The sequence below is a fragment of the Neolamprologus brichardi genome, chromosome 12, assembly GCF_056152115.1.
Source record: "Neolamprologus brichardi isolate AB-2024 chromosome 12, ASM5615211v1, whole genome shotgun sequence".
In the NCBI taxonomy this organism is placed as follows: Eukaryota; Metazoa; Chordata; class Actinopteri; order Cichliformes; family Cichlidae; genus Neolamprologus; species Neolamprologus brichardi.
Window position 1 is genome coordinate 18336968 of NC_142115.1, and position 16193 is coordinate 18353160.

The following is a 16193-nucleotide window of genomic DNA, read 5'->3' on the forward strand; positions in this document are numbered from 1 at the left end:
ACAGTGTGTGGTCTGATGAGTCTCAATTTCTCCTATGATGGGGTCAGAATGTGGAGTAAACACGAAAGCATGGACCCATCCTGTCTTCTATCAACAGTGCAATGATGGCGGGGATATTTTCTTGGCCCATTTTGGCACTGATACTACCAGTTGAGCTTTGTTTAAATGCTACAGCCTATCTGAGTAGTGTTGCTGACCATGTTGATCTCTTTATGACCGCAGTTTACGTGTCTTCTGATGGCTGCTTCTAGCAGGTTAACTCACCATTTCACAAAGCTCACATCATATCAGATTGGTTTCTTGAAAAGAACAAGGAGTTCACTGTACAGATGCCAGACCAAATAAGGATGTTAATATGGACCACAACCTTAGAGGAATGCTTCCAACACCTTGCTGAATCATTGCCACAAATAATTAAGACAGTTCTGAACGCAAAACGGGGTTCAACGTTATGCTAGCAAGGTGTACGTAATGAAATGGCCAGTGAGCATATACTTTATCAAAATGAGCTGTCAGGGAAAGCTACTGAAGATATTGGTCTGTATGTAATGAATCTGGTTTGTGGGTGCTGAGTAGGATCTATGGAAGCCATTCGTCATTTTCCTCTTTCTTAGTGCCTCTTTTTCCTCTTGGCTCACCAAGCTGCTTTACACTGGCACCATATTGACAGTTTGCACAGTGTGGGCAGACTGGATATGGGGTGTACAATTGATTAAATGTTCTATTTGGACACAGACTTTTAGAATAAGATGGATGGCCCTGACAGAAAAGATACAAGGGGGTGAACTGAACTCGATGACATGCATGCTCACAGACACTTACACCTCTATATACAGTGTCTGAAAATAAAGCTAGAATTTCATCTTCAGCCTATCTGTATTTTTTTCTACTCCACAGATAAACCTGCAGAGGAGAATGAGGGTCACGGGCCTAATTACCCAGGGTGCAAAGCGTATCGGCAGCCCAGAGTACGTCAAGTCTTACAAAGTAGCCTACAGTGATGACGGGAAGACCTGGAGAACATACAAAGTCAAGGGCAAAGATGACGATATGGTGAGACACTTGTACGGGCGCACAGACATAGGTGTACGCATCCATCGTCACCCATTGCTTCTTGTTCTGTGGTAGACAGACGAAATACACACTCATACATGCGCACACATCGACTAGAGACTGTGCACTCAGTCAAGGACAGGGTGGAGGACATGATGAGATGGCTTTTTAATTAGCTAGCGCACACCGGGCCCATCCTGCTGCCCCTTACCCCCCTCCACTTTTATGACTTCTAGATTGAATTTTTATACTATTTGGGGATGAACAGCCACCAAATAGGCCACAGAGCATTCTATCATTCCTGACAGCAAGCCACGACTGTCCTCTCTTTGGCCAAGCTCCGAAACAACCAGACCTCCAAACTTATTATCAGATATGTTGTCAAATTTGTATGCTCTGGACTTTGATATTTTTCATTTAGAGCTCTTTTGTTTTGCTCAGTCAAAGCTAGACACGGCTATGACATGTCTGTGTTTGTTTGTACATCTTTCGCTCCAATCATATAGTTTCTGTCAGGCTATCTTCAGCGATTTGGATGAAACACTCCAGAAGGTAACGTGATATAATTGGAGCACTAATTTAAAACACACCACTGTCCTTATGAATTACTGGCTCAAATGGTGCGACAAATTGTCTATTTTTCCCTGTAATTCTAGCTCATTGACCTTGAATGACAGCAATTTGTTGAGCGTGGAGTAGACACTAGAGACAGCGGCGGATAGACTGCCACATTATTGAAAACTGATCTGCTTCACCATCCTCCCCCGCCCCCCATCTGCTGTTATTTCATCCCTTGCAACAGATTTTCAGAGGAAATGTCGATAACAACGCTCCATCAGCCAACTCCTTCACCCCTCCCATTGAAGCCCAGTACGTGCGCATTTACCCCCAAGTCTGCAGGAGGCACTGTACTTTACGCATGGAGCTGCTCGGTTGTGAGCTAACAGGTGAGTGAGCTTTCTTTATCCAACTGAATACACTAATCACCATCATTATTATAAATAAATCATACATCATTTGGAAATCCACTCCAGTATGACTCTTGCACAGTTGTTCCTCTTGTTTTTAAGTAGTGTCAGCACTGAATCCCTTTTCAGGAGGCCTGGGGTTAGATGTAAAAAAAAAAAACAAAACAGTTTAGAGCCAATCTGTTTTTGTTGTTGCCAGGCTGTTCTGAACCACTGGGTATGAAGTCAGGCCATATCCAGGACTATCAGGTCACAGCCTCCAGCATCTTCAGGACGCTCAACATGGACATGTTCACTTGGGAGCCTGGGAAAGCCCGTTTAGACAAGCAGGGCAAGGTCAACGCTTGGACAGCTGGTCATAGCGACCAGTCGCAGTGGCTACAGGTGAGATATGATCTGAGCCAAATCTGTTATCTGTTGCAGCTACTGTAGAGATAAATCAATGTATTAGCAGCAAAATGAACAACAGACACCCCTGTTCTTGCAGATAGCTGGCTTTCACTCTGATGAAGGATTAGCTCTTACCTCCCTGGCATAATAATTGATGGTTGTGCATGGTAATGCATGCCAATGGATTCAATTATATTTCATAGGGAAGGACTTCACTGTTCATGCCAGTTGAGAATTAAATTATCTCTTAAAAAAACCACCTTTGTTAGCTGCTTCTCAGTATCCTTCTTGGAAACAGTCAGTAATAGGTTGTAAATTCTGTTTATTTCCATGTCAGTCTTTCTGAATCCAACACCCACACTGCCTCAGTTGGAAGAGTTGCGCCCTGTTATCTCTGGCTGCAGTCCAAGGCTTTCTATCTCTATGAAACCAGCCCATCTATTTGTTTTCATTACAGAAGTGAAGGCTAAACATGTCTCCTGAAAGGGACAAGGCACGTCTCTAAGTGAACGTTTACCTCCCAGTCTTGCTGTTTAACAATATGTGAGATTGATGGTGGCTGAGGGAGTTTCAGATAGATATCAATAAGGCTCAGTCAGGCTTAGAATTCCCTTACGTATGGCCTCATATATTGGATTTTTTGTTTTTTTTTTTGTTTTTCATACAAAAAAGAAAAGTCATAAATGCTTTTTGCTTTTAAAGTGCGAAACCAGATCTTACTTCATGCTGTGAAAGTGATAGCATAGAAGAAAATGTGATGTGGATTATCTCATCAGGGAATTGAAGATCAGTGATTTCTTTGATTTCTTGGCCTTTCTCGCGGACTCGCTCGCACATACCCCCTCCCCATCAGTGACACAGTTAACGCTCTGTAGTCATACCGACTGGTCTGGCTGTTATTAGATTGGTTGGGTTCTGATTCAGACATGTTTTTTATTACGCTGAAAGCTTTTTTTAGATGGTGACGGCACACAGGGCTGTGTGTCGGTGGAGACAGGTACTTAGGCGGGCTCCGTCCATGCTAGGGAGTTTGGCTAAGCAAAATTGATTGCTTTGGGTAAAAGAAAACTTGCAGTCTCATATTACATGCTGTGCTGGCAGGAAAGAGGAGATGCCATACAGATGAAGTGAGAAAATCAATGGCTTCCATTGCCAAGAACCATTTCTGTGCACATGAGCAGATACAATATCCAGCTTTTAAAAGTCGACATTTAAGAGTTCTGTACTGTAAAGTATGTTGATGAGGCTGTTGGTAATGACTGTTTTGAATATTTAGCGATCATCTTATATGCATTTGTTAAGCTCCTGCTATAATCACTGTCTTCTTTCTACTCGTTGCCATGGCAAATAATTGATTCAGAGTGGCGTTACTGAATGACTTAAAACCTCACAGACTAATGGAATTAATCAACCTTAATGATAAAATAAGTATTCCTATTAATCAAGAAAACTGTTCTTTTGCAGATTGGACACAGTGAAAAACCCTCTTTATGCATCAGGGTACATAATATAATATGGATTGCTTAATGTATACAACAGAAAAGACATGATGATGCACAGATTTCGTCGGAAGGCCTTTTTTCTTATCAGAATACCCACACATTTCTAATAGATATTGGCATGCCAGCTCAGTCAGCTGTGACAATGGGTAGGAGGGAGGTAAAAAAAAATGCACATTTGTCAAGCCTGATGTCACCTTGCACTCAGTGCAGGAACAGTTTACTATGTTCAGACTGATAACTAATCACCACTCAGTACCCAAAGCTGAGATATCTGTAGCAGTACCTAAGCCGTGGCTAAGTAAAACAGTTTTTAGACCAAATATGCCCAAATATGCCAAACCTAACACATTTACACTCAAAGAAACAGCGAGTCCTGGAGAAAGTTGCTGGAACATCGCAGCACAAATTACCGTGCTGTTAAACTGCTGTTTGCAATAGAAATGCAGCCATTTAGTTTGAGGACAGCTCAAAGTAAATGTTCAGCAGCTGTAAATGTTTGTAAAGTTAGACCTAATCTATCACTCTACAGTAGGGTTGGCGAATCTGAAATTGAATAGATATATTTTACACAAAAATAACTGATGAAACCTGGAGGGCCACTGATCTAGCGCCTTCCTCCTTATCAAAGTAACACAGGCAATTGTCAAGCCTGTAAGACTTTTTTCTGGAGAGAGCATATCAACCAACCAATGTGGAGCCCTAAATAGTAAGACATTTCCCCACCTAGTATTCACGTCTATTATCATCATTTGATCTAACTGCACAATTAACATTCTGAAGTTAGCAACAGCCTTAATATTTTTTATATTAAGGCTGCTATTATATTCCTTTTCATTTTGCGACAGAAAGCTTTTAAGTAAAGAAAAAAAAAATCACCAAGAGCTGGACCTTTTGGTCACCTTCCAAGTTGAAGCTATTCTGTTCTGACAGGGGATAAAATTACACACAGGGAGACTAAACCAGAAAATTTCAAGATGTTTTCAAGAGAGGAGCTGAAGCTGTCAGACGAGGCTGCCAAATGTTTCGAGCTGGCATAAGCTGATTAGTTAATTATGCACATTAACATGTCCACGTTGCAGAGAGAACGTGATAGAGAGACAGTTGCTACTTTTCAGTTTCATAACTGTTCTGTTAAAGCAACAAGTGTACTGCAAATTTTCTAACAAGCACTGCTCGGGACTGTGGAGAGTTTTTATGGTGGATTATGATAAAGAAGCCCCAGACAAACAAGTACACAAGGCTGGAATGAAGTGGGATTGTCTCTTCTCTCATATTTAATTTGGTTGCGGTTAACAAATGACTTGGCAAGAGTTTTGAATTCTCCATTTCTCCATCTCTGTCATAGGCAGCACTTAGCAAGAAAATGTAAAACCTCCTATTTGTATGTTGTTTATTTGTTGACACTCAGCTGCAGTATTGGTATTGACATGCCTTTGCACTTAGAAGAAGTCACAGAACCTTCAGGAATTTAAACAGAAATGTAAAACTCTTCTACACAAGGAATTGCAACTTTTTCTTAGATTATTCCTAATATTGGGTAACAACATTGCAATGGGCTCAAGTAAATAATCATTAAATGTAACCATACAGTACATTAGTGAAACATGTAATACACTAATCTATGGTGTTTTGTAAGCATGGCCTTGTGTAGACATAGATAGCACAAAATACATCACTTAATTTGCAACTTGTTAGATTTATTTGTATCCAGCAAAGGTTACAAAACAAGTTATGAACGCAATTCCGGTCTGTGGTTCATTTGTTATCCCCGTCTCCATGGTTTTCACACCCAATTATCTCCTTAAAATGATGAATATGTGTGGTGTGCGGCTGTGGCACCCTGATAATCACCTCTGCCTCTGATGATGCAGAGTGAGCGAGGTTTGTGTGAAAACTTTGAAAGAAGTACAGTAACTCTCTTTTTAATAATGGCGCTAATGGTTTACTCGCCAAACAGTGGTTGTTGCTAATATATGCACTGTTTCTCTAATGCAGTGGTGTTGTAGAAGCTGTAACATCATATCCTTTTTACACTGATGAGTCATCATGTGCTTGACCAACTACTCCCAAAGCATGGGTCACAGCTCACTGGTGGGCTATGAAAAAACTGCAGGTGGACCACAAGTAGTTATTTACGATAAATGGAAATCCTTTTCATTTTCCTATGTGTAATTCATTTTCAAATTGCTGTAAATTTTAAGAATAATAATGAAAATAAGATGCAGCCATCAGATACATGAAGTAATGCTATAAATGGAGATTCAACCTCAACAAAGCTAATAATTGCAAGGTTTTTGTTTTAGTGGAAACAGAAACAAGAAGAAAAAAGTTTTTCCTTAGTCTTATGAGAAATCATCAAAAATAAGAAAACCAAAGAAAACCATAAGCCTGTGTCTGACATCATTATTTACATCTAAACCTAGAGTCTAGCATTAGCATTTATGCATTCAAACACAGCATCAGTGCTTCAGAGTTTCTGTGGTTTCTGTAAGTAAATCACACCAATCCATCTGTTTACTCTGTATTAGACAGATTTGCCCAGATATTATCACTGTTTAGTTTGTAACACGGGCTTATTGAATGAAGAGCATTGATGTTGCAGGATCGTAAAAAAAAAAAGAAAGAAAAATGAGCAACCATAAACTAACATGCAGAGCAGAGCACACATAATTAGTGTGAACTATGATAGTGCGGGTTTACTTTGGCAGATGCTGATGAGGTAAATATTGAAAGTGCAGCAGGTGAAGTACTGCTTACTCATGGGGGGGAGAAGTGCTTCTGTTGGAGCACATGGGACTGAGGAGAAAACACATTGGGCGATTACAAACAAAGATGGGGTAACAAGTTAAATAACTGCCAAAGAGAGCTGAGATCAAGGTAGCACTAGTTTACAAGCACACATTTCTTCAATGCCAATATTATGTGCAGAAATCAAGTATCAGTTAAAAAAAAAAAAAGCTATAGCACTCTCATCCTCTCTGCTGATCCTAAGAATTTGGATTGATACTACCAGTACAGGAGGTTTGGGAAGTTGGCAATTATCATAAAGCACTACAGGTATATGACAGAATTGGGTTGCAGCCATTTATTTCTTGACATTGGCTAAATGAGTCTGTGTAGTCAATGCTCACTAAAAATGATGAAGGCCAGCCGGGAGATAGTTTTCCCTCTCCCGCTTTTTGGCTTTGGCAAAGTTCCAGTCTGCCACCTTGAAAATAGGGAGACAGTAGGACAGCAGATTGCATCATCAAGTTCTGGTTTATATTTTTATCTATTACCTTCATTCATGAATCAGTATGAAATAAATACCAAGCTATGTGAACAGTTTGACTCCCTGCAGACACTCAGTACTTTGTATATGGTTGTTGATAGCAGTAATTGGTGGTTTTGTCCTGTTTAAATCACAAGAAATGATCCATGTTGAAAGAGCAGTCCTGACCTAGGAAGAAGAAGACATTACCGGCATGAAAAGAAGCAGGTTAGCTGAGCTTTTTGTCTGAAGTCTTCTCGATTTAAATGAGCATTGCTTTAATTCGTGAACCTTAAAAAGTCATATTGTAGCAGGGGTTAGTGATCCGGTTATACTGCTATGTTTTTTTAATGGAAAAAAAATACTTTTCACTCTATTGAGTACCTCTTTGTGATTTGCATACTTAAGAAACACTTCAAAAGTTTAAAGGATCCCTCAATGTCATGGAGACAATGGCAATACTACCTTAGCATACTTAAGGCCTTTCGTACAGTATTAATGCCTTTTAAGCAAGTAAGATTTCCAGAGAGAGAAGCGTAAAAGCCACTAAGCACTGTTCATCTGAGGCAAGTGGATATATTTAATTCATGGTCCAATGCTCTTAATATGAAGCACGTCTGGAATCCAAAGTCTATCAGCACCAAAAAGGAATGGCAGTGGTTATACAGTACCGGAGGAGACTCCCAGCAGGATGAATTGGGGGATGAATTAGTCTTGTCGTGTTAGGGCTAGGTACAGTACAAGCAGCACTTCAGATAGATACAAGCCAACGTTTAAATGGGATGAACAGTCTGTTGCTCAGCTGTTACTCAGATGTTCTTCTTCTCGCCTTATCCTCATCTTGAGATTCATGAAGCACTCTTGGTTTCGTTAATGTTCTCAGTGTTCAGTCATAGTAACCCTGTAAATGGCTTGCTGTGCGTGGTTGATTATTACAGGGGCACTGGTGTGGCAGACAGCATCATTGCTTTACAGCAACGAGGCCCTGAGTTTGCTTATTCTATCCAGGTACTGCAGCTTCTCCCACAGTCCATAGACATGCATGGTGGGTTAACTGGTGACTCTCAATTGGCCATAGACGTGAATGTGAGCATGAGTGGTTGCCTTTCGGTGTACGCCCTGAGACAGAATGGTGACTCAAATGGATTGATGGATAGATGATTAAGGGCACTCAGGACACTTAGTAAGCAAATATTTAGATTAAAAAAACATTTTGCTAAAAGCAGTATTCATGATTTTTTTACCAGAAAGTGTAACTTTTTAATGGGTTGCATTTCCTAACAAACAGTGGTAAATAAGATCAAATAAATGTTATGTTGTCATTTAGCTTGTCTTTATCTCACCCACTCTCACAGACAAGTTAACCTCAGTAAAGGTCAATGTTGGTAATGTTGTATTTATAAACTAAGGAATTAAAATGATATCTCAAAAAAGGCACGTGATATCCCACCAAAAGAAGGCACTGCACTTACCTCATTTGACAGCATCAGTGCATCTCTAAAGTCTAAATAAACACACAAACACATCTGCGGATATCTGTAGTTTCATTAGAGAGAATTTTGTAATAGGAGCTGAAAAATTACATTAAAGTCAGTAAATTAATTTCAGATATAGTACTTACTGATTACAATCCTGCAATTTTTTATTTACTCTTTAAAAGCATTCATCAATTTTTAAACCTCTGAGAGTGTAATTTATAGTGCAATTCAAAATGCACTTGTAATAAAGTACATTAATTAATATACTGTTGAAGAAAATCACCCACAGTATTCGTTCATAAAGCATTTTACACGTTGACACGTCACACTTTTTCTCATGTGGGTCAAAGACAAGAGCGCACAATAAGTAAATGTGATGCAAGATTGAGTCCTGCTCAGTGCCTGTGAGCATGCATTTGATATAATCAAACCGGGTATTATCATTTCACCAATTTTGCCGATCGCAGCTTCCTAATCAAATTGCTGCTTCAAATACAGCGCTGCTGACTGCAAACTCCATTTCTTTTCATCAATAGAATTAGCTGGGTGTTTGTCTCATCCATCCACAGAGGAGAATGGCTTTAATTTGTCCCATTGAAACTCTCATCTCTTCTTGAGTGTTTATGCAGCAAAGATGAAGTGTGTCCTTTCTAAAAAAGAAAAAAAGGAAAGAAAAAAAAACAAAACAGAAAAGCTGCCTCTGAGAGAGCAAAGGCATTGTGGCATGAAAGGATTTAAGAGGGATTCTTATTGTCTAGCATGGCAATGATCATGTCTTTATTTCAAGAACAAAAGACCAGCACTTTGTTGTAAATACTTGCATGAGACAGTAAGAATTCACTGGGAACTTTAAAGGGTGAGTCGCTGTCTTCTCTGTCCTTCAAGTATGATCCCCTCTGCAGTGGAAGATTTTTTTTGCAACAAATATTAGGCAGCACAAACGTGGCATTCTCTTAATCCAGCATTTTTTTTTTATTACTGTCATATTGATCTGGTTGAAACTAGATAAAGGCACTTGTCCCTGCAGATTGGACTATTCAGCATTCTAATCACATTCTTTATTTTTCCCGGCTGTGCAGCTTTTTATCGTTATTTGTCCTACTGCACTAAATACAAAACCGAATCGATAGGAGCGGCGCCTGTAGCTAAGTTTTCTTTCTGAACTAATTGAAGAAAGCGACTGCTACAGGGAAAACATCTCCGATCGGTTTCTGTTTCAGATGCCGCTGAGAAGCACATAACCATGGACTCTATGAACAGTGATCTGCCAGGCTGCATCCACGCTTGTCGCCTTTCCAACATAATATTAGCCAGTCCTTTTTCTGCGTAAATATTTATTTTGCTTAGTTTTATTTGTTAGTCGTGCTTGCCTAAGCTTGGGCTGCGGCACTGCCTGCTGGTTCTGACTTTGAAAGCCATGTTAACAGATGACCGCTGCTCCAAATCCCACTGCCAGCGCTTTAGCTGACGTGCCATCTCAGTTGCAGAAAGGCAAATTGAAATTTGCACCGTGTAGCTATGGGCGGTGCGTGAATGATTTTACAAGTGGGGAAGTTTTTTTGTTTGTTTTTTTTGTTGAATATTAAATGGAATTGCTCTGGGCTCTTATCAGACTTCAGTAGAAAAAGCATGTCAGATGGGACACATCTGCTACTGCATATCTAACTGCTGGCTACTATAATATAATCTGAATAGACATAAAAAGTAACTGTTGATTCAAAAAGAAAACATTTTTCTCACATATGTTGCGAATTCTATTATTTTGACACCATTATCCAAGAACTCAAAAACAATTTGCACACTAGCCGAAAACATGCCCGATGTAAATTCACTGGAAGCGTTATCGTCCGAGCCTCACTTCCACCCTGTCCAATACGACTCTTTCTTGGCTCTATTTTATTCAGGTTCCCTGCAGCTAGTGTGCTGATTCAATTAGCTTCCAAATAATGTTATAGAAGGGATGGTAAATCCATCTGTTTCTCTGATTCATTTGGGTGCGTTCTTTTTAGCATTTCCTCCCTCCCACCACGTCCTTAAATGTACAGGTCTAAAATCTGTGTAAAATAACTCATTTGTTCTTATTATCAAAGGAAGCCATCTTATCCTTCAGCACCACATCCTCTCTCTCTCTTTCTTCCTCTGTTTCTCTCATTCCTTCTGACCTAACGCAGGATGCATTTGTCTGTTTTATCCCGGGATGATTGATTCATGAGTCGGCAGCAGAGCATGCCGTGGTTCTGCAGGAATTGTCAGAAGTGAAGGTGCCAGATCTTAAATCGGTGCAGCAGAGATTCGCTGTGTTTTGCATGTGTATCTTGTGGTTTCATCGTGTCTGGAAGCCATCTCTTGGCACACAGGGGCATCCGCTACTCACATCTGTACACTTAAATCAGACATGATATCCACTCAGGAGAGTATGGACTGAATTTAAGGAGGACTGCTAGATGCTAGAGTATCATGATAAATTTAGAATAGTCTGAAGCCAAGCTGTGGCTGTGTAGATATGATACTGCAGTATGCACTTATGTCCATAAATGAAATCTGTTTTTTTAATTTCATCACTTCCTCTTTTTATTGCTTACGATGTCCTCTGCTTCCTTCTCTTCCATTTTGTGCACTGTGTGTTTATATATGTCCATATGTGTGAGAATTTGATATGAATATTTCATATACCGTGTGAGAAGGAGGAGAAGGAAGCGGGGAAAGTGGTATGATGAGATGTAAGTGCAGCACTCGGAGTAAACATTTATTTTTTAAACTGCAACCTCATTTGCACTACCTCCAGAAAGAGTAATCAGCGATAAAATGGAAAACCTTTCTTTAGGTTATTAAATCATTTTACATTTTTTACGCCTGCTTAATATTTCAACAGTAAGGAGTTCTCTTCCCACCAGAGTGAGTTACAGATTTGAGTTCAGTCAAGATCACACAAGGAGACAGAATGCTTTAGATTTTTCGCTGTGAGTAAGTGTCCATCAGATGTCTAGCCACAGTGAGCATTAAACAGAGTGTGAAATTCCCCAAGTCCCTTACTAGTGCACCATCAAGACCATTTTTTACGCGTGTGGATCCGACTCCCACACTTCACTCATTCTGACATGGGAAGCATCTGGCTACAGATGATGTTCTCCGTGCCGTAATAGCTCTAAATGATCCAGATGACCATGGTTGATTTCTTTCCTGTTCCTTTTGCCATGACCAATTCCCTGCATCGGTGCAACCATTTAGACTTAACTTGACATGCTGAAGTGAGGCTCCATCTGTTTTATGGCTACAGTATGTGCTCCAAGTTTTCTGAAAGAGGCCTTTTCAAATAGCAGTGCTTGTGCTCTAAGCCGGTTGCTTTGATTAAAGTCTGACTTTGCTTTGGAGCAAAGAATGGAAATTAAATAATCATTTAATAATCTGAATATGCACTTTCTCCTTTAAAGCATGGAGCTATGCTTTTAAGTTGTGGATTGGATAAATGAGGTCTAAAAAAAAAGCTGACCTTGCAGGTTTTTTTGTTTCAAGCTGTGACTGTAAGGCAGATGGTCATATTTCACTACTAATTTATCAAATAGTTTTTACTCTGTAAAAGGCTGATGCGATATTGCCATCACCCTGCCAGGCAGGCGGGCAACATGAACACCCAAGTTTGTGAATGCAATAACTCAAGAACGAGTAAGACTTTCAAGTTGATACCATAGGTGTAGCTACTAAAATCTCGAATTAGAATCTCAGTGACCTTAACCTCAAGGTTGAGGTCAAAGGTCAGATTTTCTAAAATCTTGTAGATGCGGTAACTTGAGAAGAAAGTCACTTAGCGTTTTGAAATTAGTAAGGTAAGTGTATCTACCAGGAAGCTGAGAGGTACTGTTGACCACCACCAGTATTTTAATAAATTATGGCTTTAGAATACGGTACTGTGAAAAAGTCTTTAGCCACCCCTCATTTCTGTGTATTATTCTAGGAAAATGGGGTAAAAAAATGCAGTGCAATGTTCTAAAACCTTAAAAAATATTTTTTTAATAAGGAAATAAAGTGGAAAATAAAATGATATGAGGAATATGAAGGACCATTCCTTAGACATCTGGAGTAACTTCCTAACCTGAGGCCCATAATACAAAGCAAGTTTGGTATAGCCTGGATATTTGTACCACCAGAGTTTGCACAATTCTAACGAGATTAAAAGTCAGTATTTGGTATGAGCACCTTTATTCTTCAACACAGCCTGAACTCTCTCAGGCAGTTTTCTAGTAATTTCTTTAAGTAGTCTTCAGGAATAGTTCTGCAGGCTTCTTGTCCGTAATCCAAAGCTCTTCTTTGGATGTTGGCTTTCTTATGCTCCATTTTCTGTCCCACACTGCTTTTCTCTGTTTTCTTTGTATTGTTGTTGGTTTTTCTCCCTTACACTCTTTTCTTTTTTCTTTACCTTACACAGCTACCTCTTTAAGACAATTGTTTTTATGATTTGGTGCTATATAAATAAAACTGAACTGATCAAATTATCCATTTTTATGAAAGGCTCCTAGTAACAAAGTGCCTAAAGATCCATCCATTCTGTTCCACTTACCCTTATCAGGGTCACGGGGAGGCTGTAGCCTACCCCAGCTGTCATAGGGCGAGAGGCGAGGTAGACCCTGGACCAGTCTGTCGCAGGGCTAACACACAGAGACAGGCAACCATTCGCACCTATGGGCAATTTAGAATCACCAATAAACTTAACCCCACTAAAGTACATTCCTCATAAAATGGCCAGGCACAATCAAAGAAAGAACTTCAGAAAGTCTGGAAAACATTTGTTCAACATCACTTTAAAGATGACGAGTAATATGAAGAAATGAGAAGTGTCTCTTCTTTACTTTTGAACTGTTCATTTATCTCCTGTTAGAAATTCTGATGCTGAAATATCAGCAACCAGCTAATTTTAGCCAATACATCCACCCGACCAATATACTGGTCTAGCGCTCTGATTTATTATGTATCTAATATGGATACATTCATGGATAAAACTTCTCATGCTGTGCTAAACTGCCATTCTGTCAGGTTTGGCTGATAGAGTCCAAGTCCACATTTGGAGGTTGAACTGACAGTAAAGGTTGAAGTTTGACAGCCAGAACTTGTCATGTCTGGGAGATTTCTAATTCGCCTTTTGTTTTCATCTATTTTTTTTCTTTTTGCTACCAAAAATTGCTTATTGAAGTTTGGGAAAATACCAGGGAAAAAACACAAGGACCCCTACTCCCTGAATGTGAAATGCCAGCGATGTTTGGCACCGTAGCAATTAAAATTGACTTAAATTAACACGATCGAGGCTTACCAGACATGCGGAAATGCTAACTTTAGCAACATTAGCATTCACCGGATAAATGGAAATGATACTGCTGGTGTCGCTAGATAAGATGTACAAACAAAATTATTTATTTTTAGCAACAAAGAATTTAAATTCAGTTACATGCAGCGTTGCTTCATTCGAGTGCGCTGCCAGGAAGATGAGAGAGAAAGGAGTGAGAAGAGTGCAGGGGAGGATGTTTAATGCATGCAATGTTCATGGCATGTATAACTGTTTGCCTTTCAAATTTGTGTGTTTGCAATTCACTGTGAGTTACTGCTTCCCTCTCATTTTGGCTGTAAGATGTGCTTTGACCAGCCAACCAGCTGACTCTCTGCGACAAAGACACACGGCACATGAAGATTTTTCTTTCAGGCGACTGCATTTGATTCTTATTTTGACATTTAGAACTTTTGAAATCAATATAGTCCAGTCAAATTAAAAAAGAAAAAATGTTTACGCCCAAGTGTGAACGGTCACAGCCACACTGACCAGCCTGTTATGCTTTCCCTCTGTGACATTGACTTTTGTATGCTAAATGCTGCAGGGCAGCTTCAAACTGCCTGCAAACCTTCCTTTCAGTGTGTGAGAACTCAGCAGCCATTTATACCTTCTGACATCCCACCACCCCGGTCACAAAAGGTGTAAGAAAGGAGGATCCCCTATCTGTGAGTGTGTGTATGCACGAGCCATACTGAAATTTGTAGGAGTACGCACATCTCGGTCTGCGTGCTAATGCATGGAGCTTGTTAGCTTGTAGACTTGAAATTCTATATAACATGCCTGCGTAAGACAGATGGTAACCGAAACAGAAAAAGTGATCATTTGTACTGCACTGTGGAGTAGAAAACAACATCACAAGGAAAAAGTGAAGTTGATTGAGCGCTGGTGCGTGGGTTTGTGCACATCCACGAGGAGGAACGAGAAGAGAATGAGTCATAATTCACTCGTGGAGCAGGAGACCTCCTTAGGTAACATAAACAGAGGTGTAACATTAGGTGAGTTATTGTTCCCTTAAATTATATAATACAACAACATAATCTGAGCTGATTAGAGTTAGTGACAACAGTATTTTATCAAACAAATCACCTTACAATGAAGTGTACATTTATGGACAAGCTAACACTTCCCCAGATATATACTGTGTATTTGTCACCCGAGGCAGTCACTAATCCTGCATGAGGGTATGTCATGCATTTCTGTTTTACTTACAGTAAAACTTTTTCTCAAATCTTTTTCTCACGTTTTATATACTGACATTTTTACAATAAGAAACAAATATATCTGATATATGATATTCACTTTTCACATTTCAGAAATTTAAAGGTGATTTGTAAAGCCGTAAATATGTTGCAATTTTTTTTTTTTTTTTAAGCTATCATTTTCACTTTCATGGTACTGGGACAATGTGCTGTCATACAGAGAAAAAAAAAACACTTCGTAAGCTCAGCGAGACTCAGACCAGTGGTTCATTTTATGAAATAGGCTTAGCCAGCTCACCTCTGTGTGCAGTGGCACATCTTTAAGCTTAGAAAGGTATCATAACACAAACAGGCTCATTTTTGCACTCAGTAAAGAGGTGCTGTACTCACTGAACCATCTGTCTGGAAATTGTCTGCCTGCAGTCTCATCCCTCATTTTTTTTCTTTTTTTTTTTTTGTAATTTCATGTGTGCTTTTTGGATTAAAAATCTTTTTTTAGAGACAGGTGGTTTGAACCAGTATATAAAAGTGTTTGCCATTTGGCATGTTATTCTGTTTTCAGACGGTATTACATGTCACCAGCTGCCTCTCTGATAACTCATACATAAGTCAATGCAAATGGGCCATTTCTCCGTGTAATGGCTCCCTTATTTGACTTCGCATCAGCAAACAGCAGGAACAGTCTACAAACATCCACAGTGGTTCAACTGTCTGCTGTGATTACTCAGTCCAATATATATCAGTCCACAAAAAGGTACACTGTGACACTAGGTGGCTTTGTTTGGATTGAATTCTTTCAAAAATACATCAAACATCCAGTGATAAAAACTGTACAATTGCAGATGACTGACGAGTGTAACTGTCAGATTTGTAAGGTGTCTTTTATGTTTTTTACAGTATTGTGTTTATAATCATATTCCTTCGACTGCTCCCTTTAGGGGACTCCACAGTGCATCATCTGCCTCTTTCTCTAGCGTCCTCCTCTGTCACACCAACCCTCTGCATGTCCTCCTTCTCTACATCCATGAACCACCTC

At 39.6% G+C, this 16193-nt stretch overlaps 1 protein-coding gene across 2 annotated transcripts in view; it reads left to right on the forward strand.

The window, feature by feature from the left end:
* The window catches only part of edil3a (EGF like and discoidin domains 3a), a 126916-nt gene that overhangs the window by 88948 nt on the left and 21775 nt on the right, over positions 1-16193 (forward strand). For both annotated transcript variants that reach the window (XM_006784125.2, XM_006784126.2), the window contains exons 6-8: positions 898-1053; positions 1856-2000; positions 2221-2405. In XM_006784125.2, coding sequence (XP_006784188.1) covers positions 898-1053; positions 1856-2000; positions 2221-2405 — 486 coding nt within the window. The remainder of the gene's footprint in view (positions 1-897; positions 1054-1855; positions 2001-2220; positions 2406-16193) is intronic.